Below are 25023 nucleotides of genomic sequence, written 5' to 3'. Positions count from 1 at the left end.
AGCCATTTTTCTTGTTTTCCTCTCTTCTCATGGTGTTTGTGTATTTTCAGAGTCTCTGTGGAGATCTTCCCTTTCACTTCTTGCTTTCGTGATGATTGTAAGCTTAGAGTGAAACTGATCTAGAACCAGAGGAAGTAAGTAAGAGCAGGGTAAGTTTTGGTCCAGCAAAACCAGCTCTCACCACGGCTTCTTTGTGTTTACGTTGGGTGTCTCTCTGAGAAGTTGAGAAACCCCAACTCACATATTCTAGTTCATCTGTTCCCTAAACTTGTGAGATTTCCTCAAACCCATTTATCAAAATTAAGGTCTGTAATTAAGATTTCAGAGAAAGAAAACACTATAGACTATTAGAGCTGATTGGGACTTTACAAACATTCGTTTTGCAAATGAGTATCCTCTCTCATTAAAGGTCACACTGGCAAAAGCTGAGACTAGAACTGAGGCCACAGCGACTCTATGTCTGACTATTGTGTTTATTGTCTTCCTTGGATCCACCCTGCATGGATTAATTTTCTTTATATAGAGTTTTCACTGCTGTTAGATTCCTGTTCAAAGATCAGAGTTCTAGCTTCTTATTTCTCTGTCTAAGAACCTTAATACACAAGCTCATTTTATCTTCCAAACCTTTTAAACCCCAAGTATTCTTGAGTCCCTCATTTTAGCACACACGATCTGCTCTCTGTCCCACAGAAATATCTTGTTTCTTCCTCAGCGTATTTCCAGGCATTATCCTTGTTGCTCCATTTATCTTTTAGAGCCACCCAACTTTCCAAAGTCTTTGTTAAGGACTACCCCTGCCAAGCATGTGCTAGCTCCTATGACATACCCCAGGTCTTTTTTATTTATTGGTTTATTTTTTATGCTTTGTGTTTTCTCTTTTCACATATATAAATATATTTCCCTCAGGTAGGCTTTAAGCTCTTGACTACAGGATGAGACTCTGATTTATCTGAATACAGGATGAGAATCTGATTCATCTAGAGCTCTAGTGCCAGACAAATAAATTTATTCATTTATTAAGTTAACAGAAATTTTTATTGAGTGCCTATCATGTGTTAGGCCCTGGGATTGGAGTATGATAATTACTTACCCTCTCAAGGATTCAAGTGCTTAGTTTGGGATACAGGCAAGCAGAGAGGCAGAGTGATGTGTGATGAGTGTGCTGACAGTAGTATTCCAGGTGCTGTGGGAGTGTAGTAAAAGGGTATATAACTTGAACTGGAGGATAGAGCACATGAATTATGTCTTTAAGGACTGGTAGGAAATGATGCTCAGGATCTGAATGATGCATCATAGATGAGACATCTTTTTTAATTGAGTGTTTGCTTGGTTGAAAGGGAACCAAGATAAAACCCAAAGACCCAGCAGAATTTCCAGCAGAATGTAAATGCTGAGAAATGACCCCAAAGGGAACATAAAACTGCTACAATTATAATAGAAGTTATGATTAAGATCTATTGTTTAAGAAAGTTTCATATCTAGATGACTTTACATTGAATTCCGATAAACCTTTAAAGATCACATAATTCCAAATCTCATCATTAAACTAACACAAAGAGTCGAATAGGATGTAGAACCCCACGTCAAACCCTAATAATGATAAGTAAAACAAGTGGAGAAAAAACACTATAGAGAAAAACAAGTAGTTGTGATTATATGTACACAAATTCTATATAAAATAGCATATCTAATTCATCCGTATATCAAAATACTACAACTGTATTTTTTTTTTTTTTAGAAGTGCAGAGCAGGTTCAATATCTGGAAATCTAGCAACATGATTCATTATATCGCTAAATTAAGGGAGGGAAAAAGAGATGATTGTATCAGTGAATATTAAGGAGGGAGATGAAGAGATTCTAGAAAGGGATGAGTAACCAGGGAGATAAGCATTCCTTCACTCACTCATTCATGCATAGCACATTTTTCTAAGGGCTTCCTAGCCAGATACCGGTCTGGTACTTGAGACTACTCAGGAGCTTCCAGCGTATTGGAGCAGATAGGTAGGTGAATACATAAGTTTTGTGTAGACTACTATAAGTATGAAACAAGTACCAGAAAAGCCTGGAATTAAGCTACTAATTTTGGGGGGTGTTAGGGTAATGTTTACAGTATCAGAGACATGTGAGCTTGGTCAAAATTTTTTTTAAAAAAAGGCTCCGTAGAAAGTAAAGGGAGGAAAATGGCATTGTAGGTGGTGGGCACAGCAAGAGCAAGGGTTCAAGGTCCTGAAAATTCATTATAAATCCTGGGAATCAGGTCTCTGGACACTGTTGGCATACAGAAGAGTGATACGAGAAGATCCTGTGAAGATTGTCTGCAAAATCATAGTTGACCAGGTGCTGGCATTCTGAGGAGGTGGGGCCAGAAGTGCCTCCACAGGGGCAGTGACAGTGTAATAGACGGTGCTGGGATAACTGAAAAGATGATGAAGTCATTCAGTGAATTGCATATAGATGCTTAAGTTTGCATTTTTCATACTCTCCCCGAAGGATTCCACCATCAACTGGCAATGTAAGATTGCTCTGGAAAAGTGACTCGTTGTTTTAGAGATCCCTGCATCCTATATGAATCCAGTTTTTAAGATTTCTATTTTGGAAAAGCTTTAGATTTATAGAGAAGTTGCAAGGATAATAGTAACCCATTTTTAAGAGGTACAAGTAACATTTATACTACAAATGTGCATAGTGTATTAAAATTTTCAAACCTTTATTTTATCCTACTTATTCCTTCCTTATATTCATGTTAGTCATGTTGAAAGCAGAACAAGATATTTTGATCCCCTTTTAATAGAAGACTGAGAATCAATTTCAGAAATAAAAAAACAAATCAAACCAAAATTAGTTATTTCTCAATCTTGAGAGATAGGCTTGGTTTTGGTATTTACTCATTTTTAAAAAGAAGTTTCTCAAATGATTCTAATTGTCCAGCTAGGTTTTAAAACCATGAGTACGTCAGACATTCATGGTTATTTTTCCTATATTGGTTTTGTTCTAGGCTTTGTAGTGGTGGTTTAGGGATGTGTAAAAGATGCTCCCTGCCCTTTCAAGGAACTCACGGTTTAGTGAATGTATATGTATACCGCACAAATGAATATGTGCACAGGGTAAAGGGAAGGAAGAGGAAAAGAAATGCCCTTCAACCAGACTGAAAAGCCAGTGTTACCACTGGCTTCAGTAACAGAAGCCTCTTGATTCTCAATTTAGAGTCCTCTCATTTATCACTTTCTCCTCTTTTATTGAGAAAACTGCACCGCCAACAGTGTGAATAGCCCTGTACAGTAGACAGTACATTTTAATATTGCTATCTCACTGGTTGCCATAAAAACTCTGAGGAGGAGTTGAGGAGGACAGGGCTTTTGTCTTAATTTTGAGGGAGTGGAGGTCCCTGCGGCTCCTGACAGGGACAGGAGGCTGCTCACGGTTATGTCACTCATGCTGTGTGACGTGATGCTAACACCCCGGCAACACTATACACCACCTCTCCCCTTCACCCCATCTCTCCATGGCCATGCCACGTGCTGAGGCTTATATTTCGTCCTGCATTTCCAGTGCTCTTTGTCTTTACAGACATCTGGAGATAATCATGTAGCCCTCTCAAGTAATTCAGTTTGATTAATAAATTACCAGGTAGATTTGGGCTGCAGCGGGCACAGGGTGCCTTCCGGGCCTTCCCGCTCTGGAGAGCTCTTGCAATCAGGTGTGAAGAGCCCTCCTAAGCAGGCTCAGCCCCAGTCTGCAGGCTGCCTGCAGTGGTGATTGGCTCACCTTGACATGCAAGACATCATTTTTCTTTCCTCACATAGTGTATTTTAATCTGATGAGAACAGCACCTGGGCTGGGCCAGTTTGTCCCCCTCCTAGTTAAGTTTTTCACAAAGGTCCAGTGTGATATCAGCTCAGCATAGCTCCGGGTGGGGCATTTCTTTGTCAAGTGGGGCTGACCAGTGCATTATGGGTATTGAATATTCTAGCCTCTGGCCACTAAATGCCAGCAGTCGTCCCAGGCATAGTGGCAAACAGTGTGCCCCTCTCTCCAATTTCTAAGAGCCCCTTGGTGGGGAGCAGAACTGCTCCTGCCAGAGGGACCATTTTAAAATATCCTGCCATGCACCTGTTATGTCCTTGTTTCAAGACTAAATTTTTGATGGTTCTTTAATACCTAAATAAATTTAAACTCCTCAAGCTTGCATGCAAAGCTGTCTGTGCTCTGGTTCCATCCTACATTTCAGTTCTTTCATTAGCTACTTTTCTTTATACTGCCATCCGGCCACAGTAAACGGGAGTGATGTGTATTTTTCTGTGCAGGTAACGTTACTAACATTGTTCAGGCCCAGTCACGCCTCGGCACTCAAGGTTCCATCTGAAGGTCTCCTCGTCGATGAGGTCTTCTTTCTAAATTCTGCTGCTAGCAAGAAGTGATCTTATGTTTTTCTGCATCCCAGACATACTTTTTAAAACTCACTTAGATAACTTATCATTTCATTTAGATGCCTTGTCACCTCATTTAGGTAATGTATCATCCTCTAATTGGTGTGATAATTATTTTATTATATTATTAATACAATTGAAGCTTTTTCCAAACTTAGTGGCATAAGATTCTCCTACCACAGAAACTGCTTCAGGTCAGAGATCATTTCTTATTTATGTCGATTTCCTGAGAAGTACTAGGCACAAACACAGGTAAGTGTTAGAAGAGAGGTATTTGAGATTGTGTGTGGGGAGTGTTCAGTTTTTCTCCTTCTCCTCTTCTTCCTCCTCCTCCCCCTCTCCTTCCTTCTTTCCCTTCTCTCCCACCCCCCTTCTTCTCTCTTCTTAGAGGGCTTTTTCAAGATTTCATTAAGTATGGATTAAGATGAAATTATAATAAAGTAAGCTATGTTGCCTCCACTTTCATGCTTCCATAAAAACAACCATGTTTCTTTCTTTTTAATCCCAGATTCCAACAATGTCTCACCCATCTTGGCTACCACCCAAAAGCACTGGTGAGCCCCTTGGCCATGTACCTGCACGGATGGAGACGACCCATTCCTTTGGAACTCCCAGCATTTCAGTGTCCACACAACAGCCACCTAAGAAGTTTGCACCAGTAGTTGCTCCAAAGCCTAAATACAACCCCTATAAGCAACCTGGAGGTGAAGGTATGTGTGGGGATTTCAGAGTTGGGTGCCCAAAGTGGGAGAGTTCGATACAGTAAAAGTGATTTGCAGCATGGTGTTGTGTTGGAAAAGGGTAGCTCAAGAATTTGTAGTGTGGTTATCATAGTTCATAGACTATTACAGGATAAAGAACACTAGAAACCACGTAAGCCAACCCTTTCTTTAGGGAGAAAGAGATTGAGACCTTTTGAGGGTTATATGGCTATGGTTACGCAGTGAATTAGGGCTAGAGCCAAAATTACAACCCTGGTCTCTTCATTTATAGCTCACTGTCCTTCCGCTCTATTATCTTCCACCCTATCCCACTATCTTGTGGAGGTGTGTCTGTCACCCAAGGGACTCCTCCTCTTGCCATTGGACAAGTGTCCCAAAATGCTGCCGAGCACTGGTCTGATGGGAAACCCATACAAAGTGAACCTAGTACGTCACCTGGAATTGTTTGCCTTCTTTGGCTATTTTGTCCTCCCTTAAGTTGCTGTTAGGATAAAAATTGTTTGGAGAGCTCAGTGAGATCTCCATTTGTTGATGTTCGCGAACAAACTTGAGTGAAGCCTACTTTTAGAGGTTTTAATAGCAATCCATTCAGTTTATATCCAATGGCGTTTGAAGATCTATGTGAGCGCAGCAACTCAGGTATATGCATATGTGCATAATTACACTGAACCCCACAGACAGCACTAAGTGTCATTCTCTGGTTGAAGTGATTCTATATTGTTGCCAATCAATGTCAGCAGTTCATCCAAACCCATGAAACAATAACTTATAACTAACAAACAAGAACTTTAGATTTCTGGGAGTTGAGAGGGAGGGGGGAGTGAAAGGAGATTCAGTCCTCTCTCTATTTTCTCTCCCCCATCCTACTTTAAAAACAAAAACAAAAACGACAACAACAAAATCCTTATTCTCTTCGGGATGTTTCTAATTCTTTCATGGATGACATTGGTATTTTTGCTTCATCTATTTTTTGTGAGACTGTTTCACACTCTGTGACATAGTACAGCCTCTCTCTTTTCTTTCTGGTCCTTTCCCTGACCCCAGTAAACAATTTACTAGTCCATTCGTATTTTAGGACTGAAGTCAGAGCTGTCGCCCAGATGTCTAGCTGTGTTAGATGGCTGGATGCTTAGGCAGGTGGTAGGGTGGTCAGGAACCAGTGTGCACACCTGACTTGTGGCTGTGATTTTTCTGCATCCTTTCTCCAGAAAGGGCAGTGATAAGACCATCAGAGAGCTGCTGTGGAAAAAACAATAAATGACAATGTTAGTGTTCTATTGACCTCCATGGCAGTGCCTGAGGTAGCATTGGCCTTGAAAGACTTCATGGAACTGGTTTTCTTTGGCTCATCATTCTTTAGTGATTGCAAGACTTGGGAATGGGCTCTGGAAGAGAATTCCTCTTCATAAGGACAAATCGAGCCATGTGTTGGCTTCCTCATTTGTTTTCTCAAAGTCTCCCCTGGTCTGCTTGCTAGAGGGATTGCTGTTTTGCCTCCTAACTTTTGAGGAGAGCTAAAATGGACTCCCCTCTAATATGGAGAAAATAAAGACAGTGCCCTTATGGGGTAGAAGGCAAATGTATGAGGAAGTCATAGCCCATATGACAGTGGGTGTACGCCAAGGATCAGGGTAGGGCAGGTGTTTTATTAAGTCGGCTGATAAATGGCATATAGGAGAGGGCGGAGAGAAGCATGTCATGGTCTCTCTTCAGGCTCCTTCACTCCGAATGCTATGGATTACTGTGAGTTCGCCCCTTGGATGACTCTCTCTGCCTTGAGATGCCCTACCTACTTCACTATATTTGCTGTGTGAGTTTTGTTCACTGTTTGTCTTGTTCTCTAGGGACACTGGTGTAATCTCTGATACCATGCAGCTTTTGCTCAACTCTTTGCTCTTTCTTAACATGCCAGCCTACACCCTGTTGTTACCTATCAAAATCTGACTTTCTCCACGATGTCTAGGTGTGGCCTAGATCAGAAGTAATCACTCCTTTCTCTGGGTTTCCACATACATCTTATTCTGACTCTCATATTTCCACTTTTGTTGTTTCTCCTGCTCTTACTCTGTCGTGCAGCGAACATGTGACATAGTCTGTGTGAAGCATTATGCTTTATCATTTTATTATGTAACCTTCTTATGTAACCCTATGAAGTAAGTGCCTTTTCACGTAAAGACATGTAAGCTTAGAGAAGAGAGGTGACATTCTCTATGGTTTTGTGGCTACTGAGTTTACGAAGTGAGGCTGTTGTCCTTACTCAGTATGCTATACCGCTTGTCCTATCCATGGCATATGGAGCACTCAGGCCCCATATGATGGAGAAGCTTCCCTACTTCCTTATAAGAATGTAAGCTTTGTTTCCCCATTTAAGCAACAAGGCATGGTTTCTCACTCGTCCTTATGTTCCTCTTGGCTCTTATTATGCTACTGTGTTTTTAGTAGGAATGGTTGTGTATGGTCAAATGTATGTCTGTATGTTCTTATGTATATATATATTTGGATGGATGGCGGATGGCTGGATGGGTGAATACAGCACTTAGTAATCCTTTTCTTACAATAAACAGTTTGGAATATATCATCCTCATTTGAAACAAGTCATCTAATTTAATTTCTGAAGTCTAGATTCTTTCTTGCAATTCTGCCAATCTTTCTCTCTCTGTTTTAATATAACCTTTTTTGAATATGGGAAGGAAAAAAAAACCTTGCATATATACATGTTAAGGACAAATATGGGGAAAAGTTTATGGATATTCAGACTTCTTTTTTTTAAGTGAAGCTACATCTCTTCATCTGCTGTATATTATGACTTGATGTTTGTTAGCATTCTAAGATTTGCTTTACTTTATATTTAAATGTTAGTGCATTCTCTGTTGTTCTAAACATTTTTATAATTCATGTTATTTTTGTTTAAACTTTTATACATTTTTAAAGTTTATATCCATTTTCTTTTTCCTTTTTGTCTATTTAGAATGTTCTATGCCATTAGTGAAATCTCCAGATAATAGGTAACACGATTTTATTTACTGGGGGAGTTGGTGACGCCAGAGTCTTGTGCCTCAGCTCACACTGTTCTTTGCCTTTAGTATGCACTCTCCTGAATTTCTATCCCATCAAATCTTTTCATTCATAGCTTAATTCAGAGCCTGGCCTCCAAGACCCTCAACTGAAAAGACGGAAAGTTAGAACTCACTCAAGTCATACGGCCACCTTTTCCTGGTGTAAATACGTTATTTGCTCAGAAATGCATAGCCTGCTCAGGGCCGAGTGGGCACTAGACCTCAAGTCCCCTCTGAGCCCACAGTCCTCCTGGACCTCGTATTATATTCTAGTGACGACTCTTTCTCACTATGCCATAACCTCTCTGTGCATTTCCTACAATTCTTATCACAATGTATCTTCTAGTAGGCTTGTGGATGAGCCTATGTCCTTCAGCAATTTAGGGAGTTTCAGATGCAGGGGCTGTCTGACTCATGCATTTACTCCCCACAGCACCCAGCAGGATTCCTGACACATAGTAGGTACTGAACAATGTTTGAGGTATTACTTACGCCACGGCAATAGAAACCTGTTTACCCAGGCTCAGGTTTAGCTTCTCAACTACTTAATAGGATTTAGGGTTCTGCAACTCAGCATCCATGTTTGAATTACTCTTACCCTCCTATACCTAGTCCTTGAGACTTCTCAGCCCAGGATTTTCTTAAACCACAGCTACCTTGAAGTTACCAATTACATTTCTCCCCTTAATATTACGTCCGTCATCTCTGGGGTTTGCTTTCTCTTTTTTTAAATTCTGACTGTGAAAGTGCAAAAGTACCGAATGTTTTCCACATCAATTTATATTTATGTGATACCATATGTTATAGTTTTATTTTATAAAGTATTCTGCTAATAATCTTTCTCTAAATGGCTTTGGCACACTTAAAAGTGGGTGGGTGTGCTTTTTCTACCAGTTAGTAGATTTTAAGGCCGTAGGGTCCTTTTATGTTACTACCCTTGTTGTCATACTTCTCATTGAGGGAACACTTGTGTTCCCTTACCTGTTTGGGATGCTCCTGTATTTCCAAATGCCTTTTTTGTGTCCTGTACTACGGTATGTGCTTATGAGCCCATATATATCTTTTATTTCATTTTCTGTTTTTACAAATTTTACCATGCTAAGTGTGTATGCCATTTTTGTGGAATGATTTTGGTATGTATGTATACTTTTGTGTCATCACCTTCTATTCTAGAGTGATGAGGGCAACACGATGATGTGATTTTTCATCTGGTCTTTGAAGTATTAGCTGGTAGTATTCTTCATTCTATAATTTGGGTCTTGGGTCCCCACTCTCTCTGCTCCAAATTTGTGTAAGGTTTTTGAGAAAGTTAATCCATAGGGTACATATTCAAGGTGACCCTTTCAGTAGAATCTCTTTATATTTGTACAGTTCTTTAGAGTTTGTATAGTACTTTCAGATTCACTGTCATTCAGTTCTCAAAAGAGAATTCTTCCTATAGCTCTCTGAGTTAGGTAGAACAGATGTTATTGCCATTTTACTGAGTGGTAACCTACCAGAAGTGAAATAACTTATTCAGTAATCATGTGTCTAGTAAAATATTAGAGCTCGGCTCTGTGCTTCATGTCTAGAGCTCTTGCTGATTTTAAAGGGTTCTATTTATTGGAGATTTGGCTAGACACTCTCACCTATTCTAACTCCATTATTTTATTATTTCATGATGCTTTTTTTGAAATTAATTTTAAAATGGTTGCTCTTTTCGCATACTATTCCTACATATGTTACCTTATACACATCTATATAACATAAATAAGGCCTCTGTTTTCAAGCTTTGCCTACATTGCTTCCCCTCGACCTGTAAAGTCAGATCAGAACGGGTAAAATGAATTCTATTCAATGAGGGTCTTAAACCTGGAGAATTTTTACTAGATGTCTCTATGCTTTCTGCTACCCTAAAGTTATTAATCCGTTCCATGGAGAGGGGGTTATTTATAGGTGATTGCTACTTTGGAGTAGACATAGTAACTAGAACAAAATACCATCGTAAACAACTGAGTCTCCCATGCTAGAGTTGATGGCCACGTCTGTTTCCTTTCTGCGTTCATGCCAGAACTATTCTTCATGTCTTAATCACAAAGTCTTTGAGTAGTAGAACTAGAAAAGAGTTTGAAGGATATCTATTCTAGTTCTTTTATTTGTTAGGTATGAAAACATATTCGGAGAAAGAAGAGACTGCTCCCCAAAGTTACCCAAGAGTTTTGGGCTGAACTGAGTCCAGAACCCAGCTTTCCTAAATGTGCTCATTCCTCTCCATTTCCACTGTCTCATGCTGGAAGAGACTAGACTGGGGTTTGCCTCATAGGAATTGATGATTCCTGGACTATTGATACTTGGTGGAGAACTAACTGTTAGTGATGTGAAGTCATGCAATCTGGTTAGGCAGGACATTCTTGTGTTCTCAAAACATAGCTAAAATGTGAGGGAAATTGATGGCCATCTATGGCACTATATTTAAAGAAGTAATTTAGAATGGATTTTTCCTACTATTTTTATGTTGCGCATACAGGCCAATTTGGTGCTGCTTCACTTCTTAAAGTTAGTGAAAGCTTTTTCTTTTTTGAAACTAGAATAATCGATGGTAGAAATTACATGAGAACTGATTGTGAACTCTGAGTAGTTATATCTAAATATTTAGACTCACCCTGTGCTCCCCTGTCTCTGGAGTCTTAGATAGTCTTTGTTCCCTACCATGAAAGGTGAATCTCTATTGTGGCTTTTGAGATGCAGATGGGAAACATCTTCTGTGTAGTCCTGGCAGTTCTGTTAAGCTGTCAGCCATCACAGAAGAGCAGTTGCAACTTCTCAGCTGTTTGCTTTAATTGTGCATGGCCTGAAGACTGTCACAAAGCCACTGAAACATCAGGAGCTCTAATGAGCCTCAGGCTTGTGGACCATGCCCCTTTCTTTGTTCAGGGCAAGTATCTTGAGACTCATCTATTACCGTGGTGTGCAGTACATGAGTTTTAATTTTTAGAGTCTCGATGGGGAAAAGGACAAGCTGTTCATTCATTAAAGGACTAGATATTAATTGTACTAATTTGATCTTTACATTGCATCTTCCTAAAGAGAAAATAAATTCTGTGGGTGAAATCAGAGCTTACCAAATAGTCATAGGCTTTATTGACACTCAAAAGAGCCAAGGTTCATCACTGACTTGGTGGTCAGAGCATTTCCATTCAAACCTCAGGTTTATCACTTGACCTTGGGCATGACACATTTCTATTCCACATATCCTTCATTTATAAAATTAGCTGGTAGTATTAATTATCTTATAAGATTGTTTTGATGACCAATATAACAATGAGTGTGAAAATATTTTATAAACCATAAAATACTTGACAACTCTAAGGAATTACTATTCTACAGTTATTCAACAATCATTTACTTAAAACAGATTTTGTGCCAGGCACTCTTCTAGGGGCTGAAATAATGGTAATGAGCAAAACAGATTAGTCCATGCCCTCATGAAATGCACGTCTTCCTATAATGAAAATAACCATTTTTATTAATAACAAATAATATTGATACAATTATAAAATAGCATTTATTCATTAAATGCCTCTCACAATCATATACATACTATTAATAATTGTTCTAAATTATAATACTAGTATTGTAAGACTAACAAATATGTAAGAATATAAATATAATTATTACAAATAAAAGGTATTCATAAATACTGATAATCAATGATGCCGGTATTACACTGATAAATGCTGATAGAAATTAAAGACAGTGATAGAAATCACAGTGCCTCAATATTATGCAAACTGTAAGATTCTAGAACCAGGGTGAATCTTAAAAACTATTGAATACAACCCCTTCATTTCCTAGATGAGAATAGTTATTTCGCTATTACATTTTTAGGAGGTCTAGGGCCTTTGTGCTTGGAATGCTATAAATAACAAGTCAAAATTGTTGAATACAGGCAGGGGTTATTACCCGGTTTAGAGGCTCAGAGAGCTCAGATGGATTGCTCAGTATTACAGAACAGCAACTGGTAAAGCTGAGCCTTGATCCTGTGGGTTCCCTCCATAGTTGCCAGGGTTCTGTGTCATGTTATGTTTTGGGGGACATATGTAGACTACAATGATAGAATTAATACATGTAGGCAAAGTGGATTAGATATTTTAGAACAAAAAGAAGTGTATGTATTGTTGACAAAATCTGTTTCATTTTGTAACCCGCCAGCCTAATTAACAGCTGAAGTGAATTTCTTAATAAGGTGGTGGCTTCCTCATCCTTGTCTGACTTCAAAAACTGTGAATAATGCAATGTTATTGGTGAGGTGCTTTTTAATATTCTTTATTTTTAAATTATATAAATGTGCAATATTATTGTCACTTCATGTTTTAAATCTGAACAAAGTTTATTTTATTGAAAATAAAAATATAGAACCACAATAAGGGATCACCACACACTTATTAGAACAGAAAAAAAAAATACACGTTGGCGAAGATATGGAAAAAGGATCTCTCATATACTGCTGGTAGGAATGTGTAAAATGTCATAAACAATCTGGAAAACTCTGGCAGATTTTTACCAAAGTAAATGTATGCTAATCATATGATTTAGCAGTTGTTCCCTGGACATTTAATCCAGAGAAATGAAAAGTTATGTTCACACATGAACCAGTACGTAAATGTTCATAGCAACTTTTTTCATAATGGCAGAATACTGGAAAAAAACCAAATATCCTTCAATGGGTAAATGTTTAAACAGACTCTGGTACATCCATACAGTGGAATAGTACTATTAATACTTTTTTTTTTTTTTAATTTATTGGGGTGACAATTGTTATTAAAATTACATAGATTTCAGGTGTACAATTCTATATCACATCATCTATAAATTACATTGTGTGTTCACCACCCAGAGTCAGTTCTCCTTCCATCACCGTATATTTGATCCCCCTTACCCTCATCTCCCACCCCCAACCCCTTTACCCTCTGGTAACCGCTAAATTACGTTCCCCAGATTAATTTTCAAACCCCGTGGCCATCCTGTGGTCACCGACTGCCCTTCAATCCCTTCACCCGCCCCCCCGCCCCCCCCGCCCATCTAGCAAACCTCAGTTTTTCCTCTTTGTCTCCAACACTGTTTCTGGTTAGTTCATTCACTTATTCTCTTCTTTAGATTCCGCAAATAAGTGAGATCATATGATACTTATCTTTCTCTGTCTGACTTATTTCACTTAACATAATGTTCTCTAGGTCCATCCATGTTGTTGCAAATGGTAAGATTTCTTTCTTCTTTATGGCTGTGTAATACTCCATTGTATAAATGTACCACAGTTTCTTAATCCAGTCATCTACCGATGTGCATTTTGGTTGTTTCCATGTCTTGGCTATTGTGTATAGTGCTGCAATAAACATAGGAGTGCATAAAGATTTTTGAATTGGAGTTTTGGATTTCTCCGGATAGATACCTAGGAGTGGGATTACTGGATCATAGGGTAGTTCCATTTTCAGATTTTTGAGATACCTCCATACTGTTTTCCATAGTGGCTGCACCAATCTGCAATCCCACCAACAGTGCACAAGGGTTCCCTTTTCTCCACATCCGCGCCAGCACTTGTTGTTTGTTGATTTATTGATGATAGCCATTTTGACTGGGGTGAGGTGGTATCTCATTGTGGTTTTTATTTGCATTTCTCTGATGGTTAGTGAGGTTGAGCATTTCTTCATATGTCTGTTTGCCATCTGTATGTCCTTTTTAGAAAAATGTCTCTTGAAGTCCTCTGCCCATTTTTTAATTGGGTCGTTTGTTTTTTTGGAGTTGAGTTGAGTGAGTTTTTCATAGATTTGTGATATCAATCCCTTATCAGATATATCATTGGCAAAATACACGTTTTTCTCAAGCGCACATGGAACATTTTCCAAGATAGACCACATGTTAGGCCACAAAACAAGTCTTGATAAATTTAAGAAAATTGAAATCATACCAATTGTCTTCTCTGATCACAATGCTATGAAATTAGAAATGAACTACAGGAAAAAAACTGGAAGACACACCAATTCATGGAGGCTGAATAACTTTTTACTAAATAATGAATGGGTCAAGCAGGAGATCAAGGAAGAAGTCAAAAGATATCTATTAATACTTTTGATACGTACAACAGCCTGGGTTGATTTCAGGGGTATTATGCTTAATGAAAAAATAAAAAGTCAATCTTGAAAGGTTGTATGTATGGTATGATTCCATTTATAAGTCATTCCTGAGATGGCAAAGCTTTAGAAATGGAGAACAGGTTAGTGGTTGCTAGGGGACAGGAATAGGGGATGGTTTGGGCAGGGAGTAGATGTTCACACCAAGAGAAAAGAACAAAAAGGCACTCTTTTTGTGGTGCTTGAACAGTTCTATATCTTGGCTGTGGTGGTGGCTACATGAATCTGTACATGAAATAAAATTGCAAAGAACACACACAGGTGAATGCATGTTAGAAAATGGTGGAAACTGAATAAGAGCTGGTTAACGGTAATATAACAATAGCAGTTTCCTGGCTTTGATACTGTATTATATCTATATCAGACGTTGCTGTTGGGAGATTCTGGGTGAGCAGTACCTGGGATTCTTGATACTATTTTTACAGCTTTCTGTGAGTCTATATTTCACATAATAATAATAATAATAATAATAATAATAATAATAATGATGATAATAATACACTAAATACATAGATACAGATTTCTTAATGATTTCTTCTCAAGGTACCAACTTGCATGCATGCTGAATTGCCTGTACCACACTTTGAAGGTCACTGTTATAATGTGTGGTTTAATCCAGTGGTTTTCAAATCTGGCCAGTCATCAGAAAAATTTAAGAAACATTTAAAAAAACAACAACAGGGTCTCTAGGGCACATGTCAGGCCTATAGAATAACAATCTTAGGGCAGGGGCCCCAGGAATCTGCATGTAAACAAAAAAATAAAACAAAACTCCCCAGACAATTATGATTGATGCTCAACTGACGTTTGGGAACTGTTCCCTTACTTCAGGAACTCCAAGGTCCAGTGTTCTAATGCCCTTTGAAACTTTTTCATGTCCTGCAACTTCACACTATGCCGTTCGTTAGTAAAAGTGGCTTTTGAAGTCTTATGAATCTTTTCTCATACAAACAATGTAGAGATTCACGGACTCAAATCATTCTTCATGTTGCTATGCTTTTCCTTCTGTGCTTTCATCATAAACACCAGTTTTCTGCATATTTTGTCCAAAGGAATTTTAATTGGGATTCAAAAACAAAAGTAAATGTTAAAAAAAAAAAGGGGGATTGATTCTTCTAGAATGCCTCAGCAGTGCTCAAGCTTCTGCACTGTAGAGCATTTGCTCTTGTGTAACTTCAGGTAGCGATGCCTGAAATATCAGCTGATTTTGGGTCACGGCAGGCCTATGTAAATCATCTATAAATGGATTCATTATGGATATTATAAAAATAAACCTGACACCTGAGCCTTTGGGCAAATATACCATATAAAGAAATCATACCCTAGAACAATGATTGACCCTAAGAGCTGTAAAAGAAAAAAAAAATCATGGTATTATATTTTTATCATCCTTTCTTAAATTTTCTGTTGTCAGAAACTGGGCAGCTGAGCACAGCACCAGGGGCAGGTCCCTGAGATGTGACTCCTTGAGCCTCCTAGCACTTTGACCTTCCAGCATTCTCCCTTTTTATGCATTTTCTACATTGTTCTCTATGTTGCTATTTTCAAACAAAACAGTCTACTAGTCAAGATAGAAATACGATAGCCATCATAACTCACTGCATTCTGTAAATTAAGTGGCATAAAAGAATATGAAGGATGTGTTGTGGGAGGCATTGGGAAAAGTTTCACAGAGGAAGGGACATCTGAACTGAGTCTTGGAGAATGACTTAGTTGTTAGCCAGGCAGAAAAGGGCGGTGGAGAGCATGACACGCCAGGCAAAAGGAACAGCATGTGTAAAAGCAGAGAAAGATGTCTGCGCTGACCCTTGTGATTTTGGCAGCTCTTTGCTGATGTCCTGAGGCAGGGCAGCGGGACTCCTGGGAGTAGCTTTGCAATACGAGCAGAGTAACATCACAATGAGTGGACTCAAGCATCTAATATGCTTGGAAACATAGCTCTAGGAATAGCTCCAGGAAGTTGGGCAGCTACAGGGAGGAAGCACCCAGAAACACGAGCTTACCAGTCTTATACCACGGGCCAGAAGCACCTTCCTGGCAGTCCTGGCCAGAAGGATCATGCCATTTCTCCTCAAGAGTCTATTATGCTTGAGAATGAAATAGTTCTCTATATACAGATGCTAAGACAAAGAGGAAGGGGAAGAAAGAAGTTCTCCCTCTTAATTCTCTCAAAACTAGGTCAAAGCAGCTTTTTTACTTAATCAAACACACACCCTTAAGGATGTGAGATGTGAGCAAACTAGAAATTTTCTTGTTTTAGTTTGCTTTCATACTTCTCTCCACTTTGGCGTGGTCCTGAGAAAACAGGAAGCAATGAAAGAAGGACTTTATTATGAAATATTCATTTTAACTTGCAACTTTAAAGATGTGTGTGTGTGTGTGATTGTATGTGTTGATGTATGTGTGTGAGAATAGATTTTGAAACACTTTCCCACATAATATCTAGTTTAACCACCACCATCTTCTGTAACAGTATTATGGTTCCTACATTATTGTGGTTCCTAGAGACAAATGAAAACACTGAGATTCAGAGGACCTGCAATGAGGCTTATAAATGTAGAAGTCACATTTGACCCAATTTTAGTTTTTTCCCTTAAGTATCAGTAATACAGAATAACTACTACATAATAATCATTGATTATTACTATTACTAAAACAACTTCTCTGGCAGAACATTGCTGTAAGGATGTAAAAAACTTTTCAGTGGATATATTAGTCCATTTCATTTGAAGTCCACTCTGTTTTCCTGTTAACCTAAATCTTTTCAGTGACACTGTAAAAGATAAGTATCCTCACCCTCAATCTGTAGAGAACATGAAGCAAAATGAAACAACCAGCACAGGGAAAAGCTGGGATTTGAATCCTTGACTCCTAACTTCACCGCCTTTGCTCACTTAATTTCACTGCATATTGTGTTAATTTCACTGCATATTGTGTTAATGCTATTACTCTTTTTTATTAAAAGAAGAATACATTCTCACTGTTACTTCCCCCAATCATTATCATTCAGAACTGTTTGAAAATTGAATTCATCCAAATAACATGTGAAAATTACTTGGGATCACCTGTGCATAGGATGAGGTACTAAAGCACAGAACAGCCAGAACAACCTCTAGAAGTCGTTACCAAGAAGACATTATTTCAGAAAGCTATTGGAATAACTATCTGAAATATCTGTTAATTCAGGTGAACTGTACTATGTTGCTTAAACTTGTTCAATAGCATTGCTAGATTTATTGACATTAAAATGAAATTAAGATGATATTTAAATTTGCTGATATTTGTGTCATTGATCTGTTCACATATATTATAATGACTTGGCTTTATTGAATGCTTCCTTCGTAAAAATTGTTTATTGGCAAAGAAATCTCCAAGTTATATGGTGTATATAAGAAATATCACCACTTGAGGTGACCTTGCAGTGTCATACATGCCCATGCAATATGGTCCCTAGTAGATTATTTTATTTTTTCATTTCTTACCCTTTGCATTTACTTTAGTTCCTCTACTGGGGCCAATTCAGATGCATGGCATGCCCCCCCCCCCTTTTTTTAAATTATACAGGGATCTGTAATAGAGAGGACAGAAATAAAAACACATCCTAGACCTTCAGCAGTTTATATTTTCATTAGAAACTTCACATATGAAAATGACCAGTTAACTAATAATATAAAGCTGTAAATTCTGTTTGTGAAGTGGCTCCATGGTTAATTTCTCAGAAGACTCAGAAGGAAGAGTTTGCTTGGGGCCAGAACAGTGTTAGAAGGAGAAAAGAGGGAAGACTCAGGGGAGGCATCTAGCATCAGATAGATCTGGGTTCAAGTTTGATTTTACTTGTTATTCTCTAGGAACTTGGACTAACTAGGTGAAGTAGCTACTTAATAATAGCTCTCTCAATTTGTTGTATTAGAATAGAGAAAACAAAGAGTTGTTTTCAAAATTAAGTGAATAAATTGGCTCAGTACCTGGCAGAAAATAATGGTAAACAAGGTGGAAGTTGCCATAATTATTGTCGCTTATTATTATTATTATTATTATTATTAAAATTAAAGTGTGAACATTAGCTCAAGGAGTCAAAATCCATAATTTTTTCATCCATAGATTTTAAATCATGGATGTCCAAATATAACTCACTTGGAGTTATAGCCATTTTGCTAGCCGTTTTTGAAAAGAATCTTAGTTTCATCCTTTTTTGTTTTATAGTATCATTTTGCTAATTGACATTTTAGGATTGACTTGTCTCACGTTTGTCCCTGCTAGAATTATGATGGGTTGATATGTCCTTTTTTGAATTTGCATAACACCTTTCTCAGATAGAGACTTTACATGAATTATGTCAATGTAGAAAAAAATAAAAGATTCATATCGATAGTGTCTCTTTAAGCAGGAGCATTTTTACCAATATGAATTATTATTACCAATAATAATGCAAGTGAACATTATATAAAGCAAACTGTGTAAAGTAGTGATTTTTATTAATTTAAAAAATATTTTGCTTTCCAAAGTATCCAATAAAGCAGAGATATTTTAGAGCTGTTATTAATTATATCACAGAAAAGTAATTTATTAATTTAGTTAGGAATTTTATCTATGGTCCCATGTATCTTCTGGGGTTCATACTTGTGATTTAGCCAATTTCCTACAATAGTGTTCAACATTGGTCCAGGTGTATGTCTTTTTCAGGGAAAAGGTCCATATGTCATCAAACCCTCAAATAGATGCTTAATTCACTCATTAAGAAAGATAATATCCTCTGCCTAAGAGGTCACCAGACTCCCAAGCGAGTTGTATTAATGCTGCTTAAATAAAAGCCAGGATTCCATTTTCCTCCAATTTAGGAGGCAATGTCGGAAATGAGAACTGAGTATTTGGTGGTGATGGCGGTGGGGTTCTAATACTTGTATTAGAAAATAAAATGTATGTACCATATAATGTGTATTGTGTGTAAACAATTATATCATCACACATGGTTTTGATACACCTTCATATATGCTTGCATATCTCCTTTCAGCAGTGCACATGCAAGGTGAGGCCTGGAGATGGTAAGGCACGGATAGGTTCTTTCCTCTGAGAGGGAGGCCACCCAGGGATCTCATCCCCATCTGATAGTTGAGCAGATTGAGTCTAAGTAATGAGGCTGCTTGTATCAGTCCTGACGGTAGAAAGCAGTCAAGAGGAGATTCTCAAATTTTTTATACTGCACCATAATTCCTGTTGCTTAGCATATAACTATCTCCCGTACATTTTTTTTTTTTACTTATTTCTCTTATATGTGGATTTAAAATGTCATATTTGTTCTGCTTCCATTATTGCAGTTTTGAATGATGATTCATCATGCAGTGGCCTATTTTAGTGAACCACAATAGCTTGGGTAGAAAGAAAAAAAAAAGATTCAACATACTCAGGAATGGAAAGCAGCCATCTTTTTATAGCTGAAATTGCAAACATCTGGCAATTACTCTATTCTACCTCCCTTCAAAAAAGAAGAATCATCCCTTCAACTGGAGCCTGCCACTGTGTTTAATCAGAGCTGCTATGCTCTGCAAGCCTCAAGGAGCAATAGGTTTTGCTTCGAGGAGGCCATTGCCTAACCCAGTTGGCCAGTCTCTTTGGAAAGGACACCGTTTAATGCTCCCCATATGCTACTGTGTTATATAATGATAATAATGATAATATGGCACTTAATCACTGTAGAAAATCCCCTTTTGCTTTTCTGCCCTGGCTTATTTTTGGTGGCTCTTATGGCAGCTTTTACATTTTCAAAGTTAACTGTTGGAGTCAAGTTTGCTTCTCTCCATCCCCTGAACATTTTTGTACTCCTGAACAGAAGGTTCAACTACATCAACAATTACTGACTTGATTTTATTATAAGCCGGTGTAATAAATTGTTGAAGGAACAAATCAATTTATTTTTAAAGCCTGACCATGATCTTCTAGTCAACAAGCAATCCCCCGTGGTTATGAGCCTTTACTACTCCACCCTTGTTTCTTATTGTGATAATTGTTTGTGAAACTAGTTCTTCCCTCACTGGCAAAAGTCAACTCTCATGGCAGGGGAAGTGAGAATGGCTGGTGGTTTGCAATAAGGGCTGAGAGTCAGAACTTCTGCATTTTTCTCTTGGGGACAATGCCAGCTTTCACTCTGGCCTTGACCAATGCATTTACCTTTCTATTCCCCATTTACCTTTCTCTTCCTCTAGGCCACTGAAGGGTAGAGGTGGACTTTTGCTTTCCCAGGTTCTTCCAACCTTAAAATCACTGTTCCCTTTTGTTGTAAGGTATCTTGGTTAGTAATCATCAGTAATTGTGAAGGAATGGAAAAAATGTAGTAGAAAGAAAAAAAACAAAGAAACAAACAAAAAAAACAAGGTTCAATAGCATGGTGATTTTCGAAAACAACCTTGAGTACTAAAAAAAGGCTGTTTTCTAGTGTTAGCTTATTATGGTACTTGGAGATCATTGACATTCAATGGGGACCTTGGGCTTATTTTATAGCCTGCTTTTTTTTGCTTTTATGTTTTGGTAGAAGTGCGTTCAATACTGAAGCTACTGCTTTTCTCTTGATATACTAATTTTGCTAAGCTGTCTCTCCTGCCAGTCTTCTCAAAATCCCAGTGAATTTTACAAGCATCTCATTAACTTAAATGCAGTTTTAGAAGAGGTTTGATGGTGACTAGGGAGTTTTCTGGGGGGGGAAAAAGAAAAAGAGAGAGACAGAGAGAGACAGACAGAGAGAGACAGAGACAGAGACAGAGAGAGAAAGAAAAGGGAACAAGAACTACTAAGACCTAAAATGCATATCTTACTCAATACAGCAATTCCATGCAGAACTAGGTATAGTAACAGTTTTTAGGAATATCAAAATTTGTGTCCCCCCTTTTCTGTCTGCATCCCATGCATTATTAGTAGTTCTGGCGTTTCTCCCTCATGAGCACGTCTTAGAACTTGGGCTCATTTATTACAGCCAGTGTTCAAGCCCACTTGCTTATTTCCTTGATGACCTGCTAAAATGGAAAAGGTTATGCAAATGTCCCTTACCATATTTTGCTTTTACTTTAGGGCTTAAGATCTACAAACTTTCTAGAGTATAGCAGTGCTATATTGCAGGGTGCTTAAATGTCTCTTAACGGTTTTCCACCCTCACTACACATAAGAATCACCTGGCAGGCTTAATAAAATATCAGGACTTGGGCCTCACCCTCAGGCATTCTAATGTAATATGCCTGGAAGAGGCATCTCTTTTTTTCCTTCTTTTGTTTTCCACACTTGCTAAGTGTTGTAACTACTGAGACAGGCCAATCTCTTACCTCCTGTTTGAGTTCATACCATCTCTCACAAGGTGTTTGTGAGGCTTTTCTTAAATATTTCTAGTGCAGGAAACTGAAACTGCCCTTTCTGTCTTTGGGCAGCTCTGATTTTTTTGTTTGTTTGTTTGAAATGTATCTTTATTTTGATTTAAAATCTGCCTTCATAAAATGTGGACATATTTCTTAGTCTTATAAATGTATACTCTCTAGCCATGGAGTTTAGTTAGTACTTAGAGTTGGAAGCACCTGACCTCCACAGTGAGGGGGGAAAAACAACAAAGAAACACAATTAGAAGCTGTAATGATCTGATCAGATCTCCCTAATTGTGAGCCAGTCTCATTAAATGGGACCTCTCCCTTCGCCACTTTTGATTTATAAACTCTGGGAAGGGAATGATGCTGGGCAAACAGACAAATAAAACACTTAGTCTAGTGAGGCAACATGAGAGTTCCCTTGTCAATTAGACAGTTTGGCCTTCAGGGCAGCAACTCTGTGCTGGTCATGATTAAATTCACAGCGCCTGACATGGCTGAGGCACAGGAAGCACTGATTAATATTTATTCAATGAGTAATAATTATGAAGTCTATTAAGGTGGCTCCGTTTAAATTAAATATTCAAAAACGGATAGTGTTTAATCTGACAATACTTTAGCAACTATAGTGAGAAAAGGTCCCTTTTGCAGAGGGAACAAAGCTTAAAATATCTAGGCACAAATTTAAACAGTTCTGAGGCTTCTATAGACAAACAACAATAGTAAAACCACAAGAACGACCCTGAAGTTCTCTGGAGGGACACAAGACTTAATCGCCATCCCTTTGGTGCAGGTATGTCTTCTCAGGCAACCTTACGTTTTCTATCACTTGAATATATGGCGGAGGTGGGAGTGTACTTTATTTATAGGGTCACTCCTGGTCCTTTTAGATTACAAGGTATTTCCCAATATTTAGGTGAAAGCCGCTCCCCAGATCTATCTACCTTTGGTCCGAGTTCTGCCCTTGAAGATTGCAAAGAACAAGTCCTTTTCCCTGCGTGAGGACTTTAATCCTTACAAAATACCCCTCACCCCATCTCTTGCCGCCTTCAAGCTGAATAGCTACATTGTGGGATTCCTAAGACTTTTTAATTATTTTATCCAGTCAATCCTGGAAAGTCATTTTTAAGGACCTGGAACTGAACATAATGCCATTGAGTGCACATAGAGAATGGCAGAATTTTCTAAAAGAATTCCTTTTCCTGAACACTGGTTCAAGTACCAAGAATTGGCTTTCCAGTTTCAGCACAGTTTGTCAGACTCACGGGAGTGTTCTAGATGGTATTATTATGATTGTCTTTTAAAAAAAATCATGTGTATATTTTTGAAAATACTTTTTTTCCTTCAATATAAGTGGAAAAGAAGGGTCTTGAAGGGTACCAAGGTCAAGGAATGAATTTAGACTTTTACTGTGATTGGATTAAATAGGTTGTTTCCGACAAATAGGCTTTATAGTTGAGTAAATAATTTGGAGTTCTTGGAACCCAAACAAATCTACACTTTGAGGAAACAAATTGGAAACACTAGAGTTCAGAATGAGTAATAGTAAAGGTAAAACTATGATGATTAAACAAAAAAAATTACCAGAATTACTTATGTGATTGTTTTTTGCAGCAGCTTTTCCTTTCTGGCTCATCTTGTTCATGGGTTTAAGTTGTTTCATAGCTCTTTACTATTTTTTTTTTTTTCTGAAGGAAGAAAAATAACCTGATACTTTCCCTCTCTATGCCAATGATTTGTTATTTGGATGTTGACGTTACATGCCATCACTATGTAGTTGTAGTTTTCCTAGAGCATGGGTTAATTGGAAAAGTGAGCAGAACTCTTAAAACTCAATGTATATAGTTAAGATGATGAAGTGGCAGCAGTCATTCCACACTTACACTTACCTTTGCGAGTTATTATTCCATGTGTTTGTTTAGGATGTAAAGAACACATAGTTCAAGCAATAAAAGTAGGTGATTCATCCCGTGACTGTATATTCCTATATATTTAATTATAGATGACTTTCAGTATTATTCTACTTAAACTTCAGGTGTATAGCACATTGGACACAGTGTATGAAGTGATCCCCCGATACACCTGAAACTAATTAAAAAAATGAATAAAAAGAAACAAAAAGTAGATGATTCAATACCTAGAGAGGAAACACTGGCAAGATCATCTCCTGGAACTTCTAACAATCTTTCTGTGGCAACCCGAGAAGGCATAGGCATAATTCAAAGCCCAATAGATAAGGCTAAGTTCAATGAAAACACTTTTTTTTAAAAAAGAAACTATCCCTGATAACTTGGAGCCCTCCAACCGCCCCCCCGCCCCAATCCAGATTTTGATATTTTGGGGGTACATAAATTTTATTTTTTCTGCTTTTTCTTTTCAGTTTATTGAACTTGTTTGTCATTAAGTTTTTTCTTTTTCATTTTTCTTTTCAGCTGTCTTGGATTTTTTAATCACTTTATTATTTCAGAGAGCTACAGCCGTAGTTCCCTTTAAAGATAGGGTATTGTTAGGTATCATGTTTTGCTAGTGGTAAGTTTGTAGCATTCCTAGGCAGTTTATCTCATATAATTTGTTCTATATTTGGGACAGCCTGGGTAAAAGTTAACCTGTATGAAAATATTGTCAGTGCTAGACTGAAATTTGTCGTTGGAAATTACTGCTTCTTATCCTGGGAAACAGTGTGGGTCCAAGGTTGAGGAAAGAGACATCTTAGGACCTGTGCCCATTTTGGGGACTACCAAGGAATTTTCCTTCCCTGGAACAGCTGCCAGAACACTTCTTGGTAATAGACCAGTACATTAGTTGGGGACTTTACTGGAAATAGAGGAAGGGCAAAGCTAGAGTCACAGAGGGAATCTCAGGGCAAAAAGTCTTGTAGTCAGAATCTGAGCACCATGCTTGAAATGCTCTTCAAACATCCTGTTTTCAGAAATAAACCCAACCCTAGAGGCACCTGTTACTTCTTCTCCAGACAGAGTATAAAGAACCATGATTCCTAGGTCATAGCTAGGACCTATCACAAAGTTTGACTTTGTTCTGAATGCCATTTCAGTTGTACATAGATACTCAATAGAAGGGGAAAAACAAAAGGGACTGCTAGAATAAAGGAAATTTTACCTTAGCTACACCGAAAAGGAAATGAAAACCAATCCATAAGACAACCCTTGTACATGACAAAAGCTAACTGAGAAAAGTGGTCCAGTGGAAAGGACTCTTCCCGCCTGAACACTTATGGTCCACTTATGTTACCAAACCACTTTGTGTTGGTTTTCTCAGTTGTAAAACAATGAGATTGAATAATAGTATCTCT

At 38.1% G+C, this 25023-nt stretch overlaps 1 protein-coding gene across 8 annotated transcripts in view; it reads left to right on the top strand.

Annotated features, from left to right (window-relative positions):
• LPP (LIM domain containing preferred translocation partner in lipoma) overlaps positions 1 to 25023 on the top strand; it is a 656883-nt gene that overhangs the window by 221004 nt on the left and 410856 nt on the right. For all 8 annotated transcript variants that reach the window (XM_033123201.1, XM_033123175.1, XM_033123185.1 and 5 more), the window contains one exon: positions 4937 to 5138. In XM_033123201.1, the coding sequence (XP_032979092.1) occupies positions 4946 to 5138 (193 nt within the window). In that variant the 5' untranslated portion in view covers positions 4937 to 4945. The remainder of the gene's footprint in view (positions 1 to 4936; positions 5139 to 25023) is intronic.

This window comes from Rhinolophus ferrumequinum, chromosome 2 (genome assembly GCF_004115265.2).
Source record: "Rhinolophus ferrumequinum isolate MPI-CBG mRhiFer1 chromosome 2, mRhiFer1_v1.p, whole genome shotgun sequence".
Classification (NCBI taxonomy): Eukaryota; Metazoa; Chordata; class Mammalia; order Chiroptera; family Rhinolophidae; genus Rhinolophus; species Rhinolophus ferrumequinum.
The sequence above is the reverse complement of the archived record's forward strand: the minus strand, read 5'-3'. Positions and strand labels throughout refer to the sequence as shown.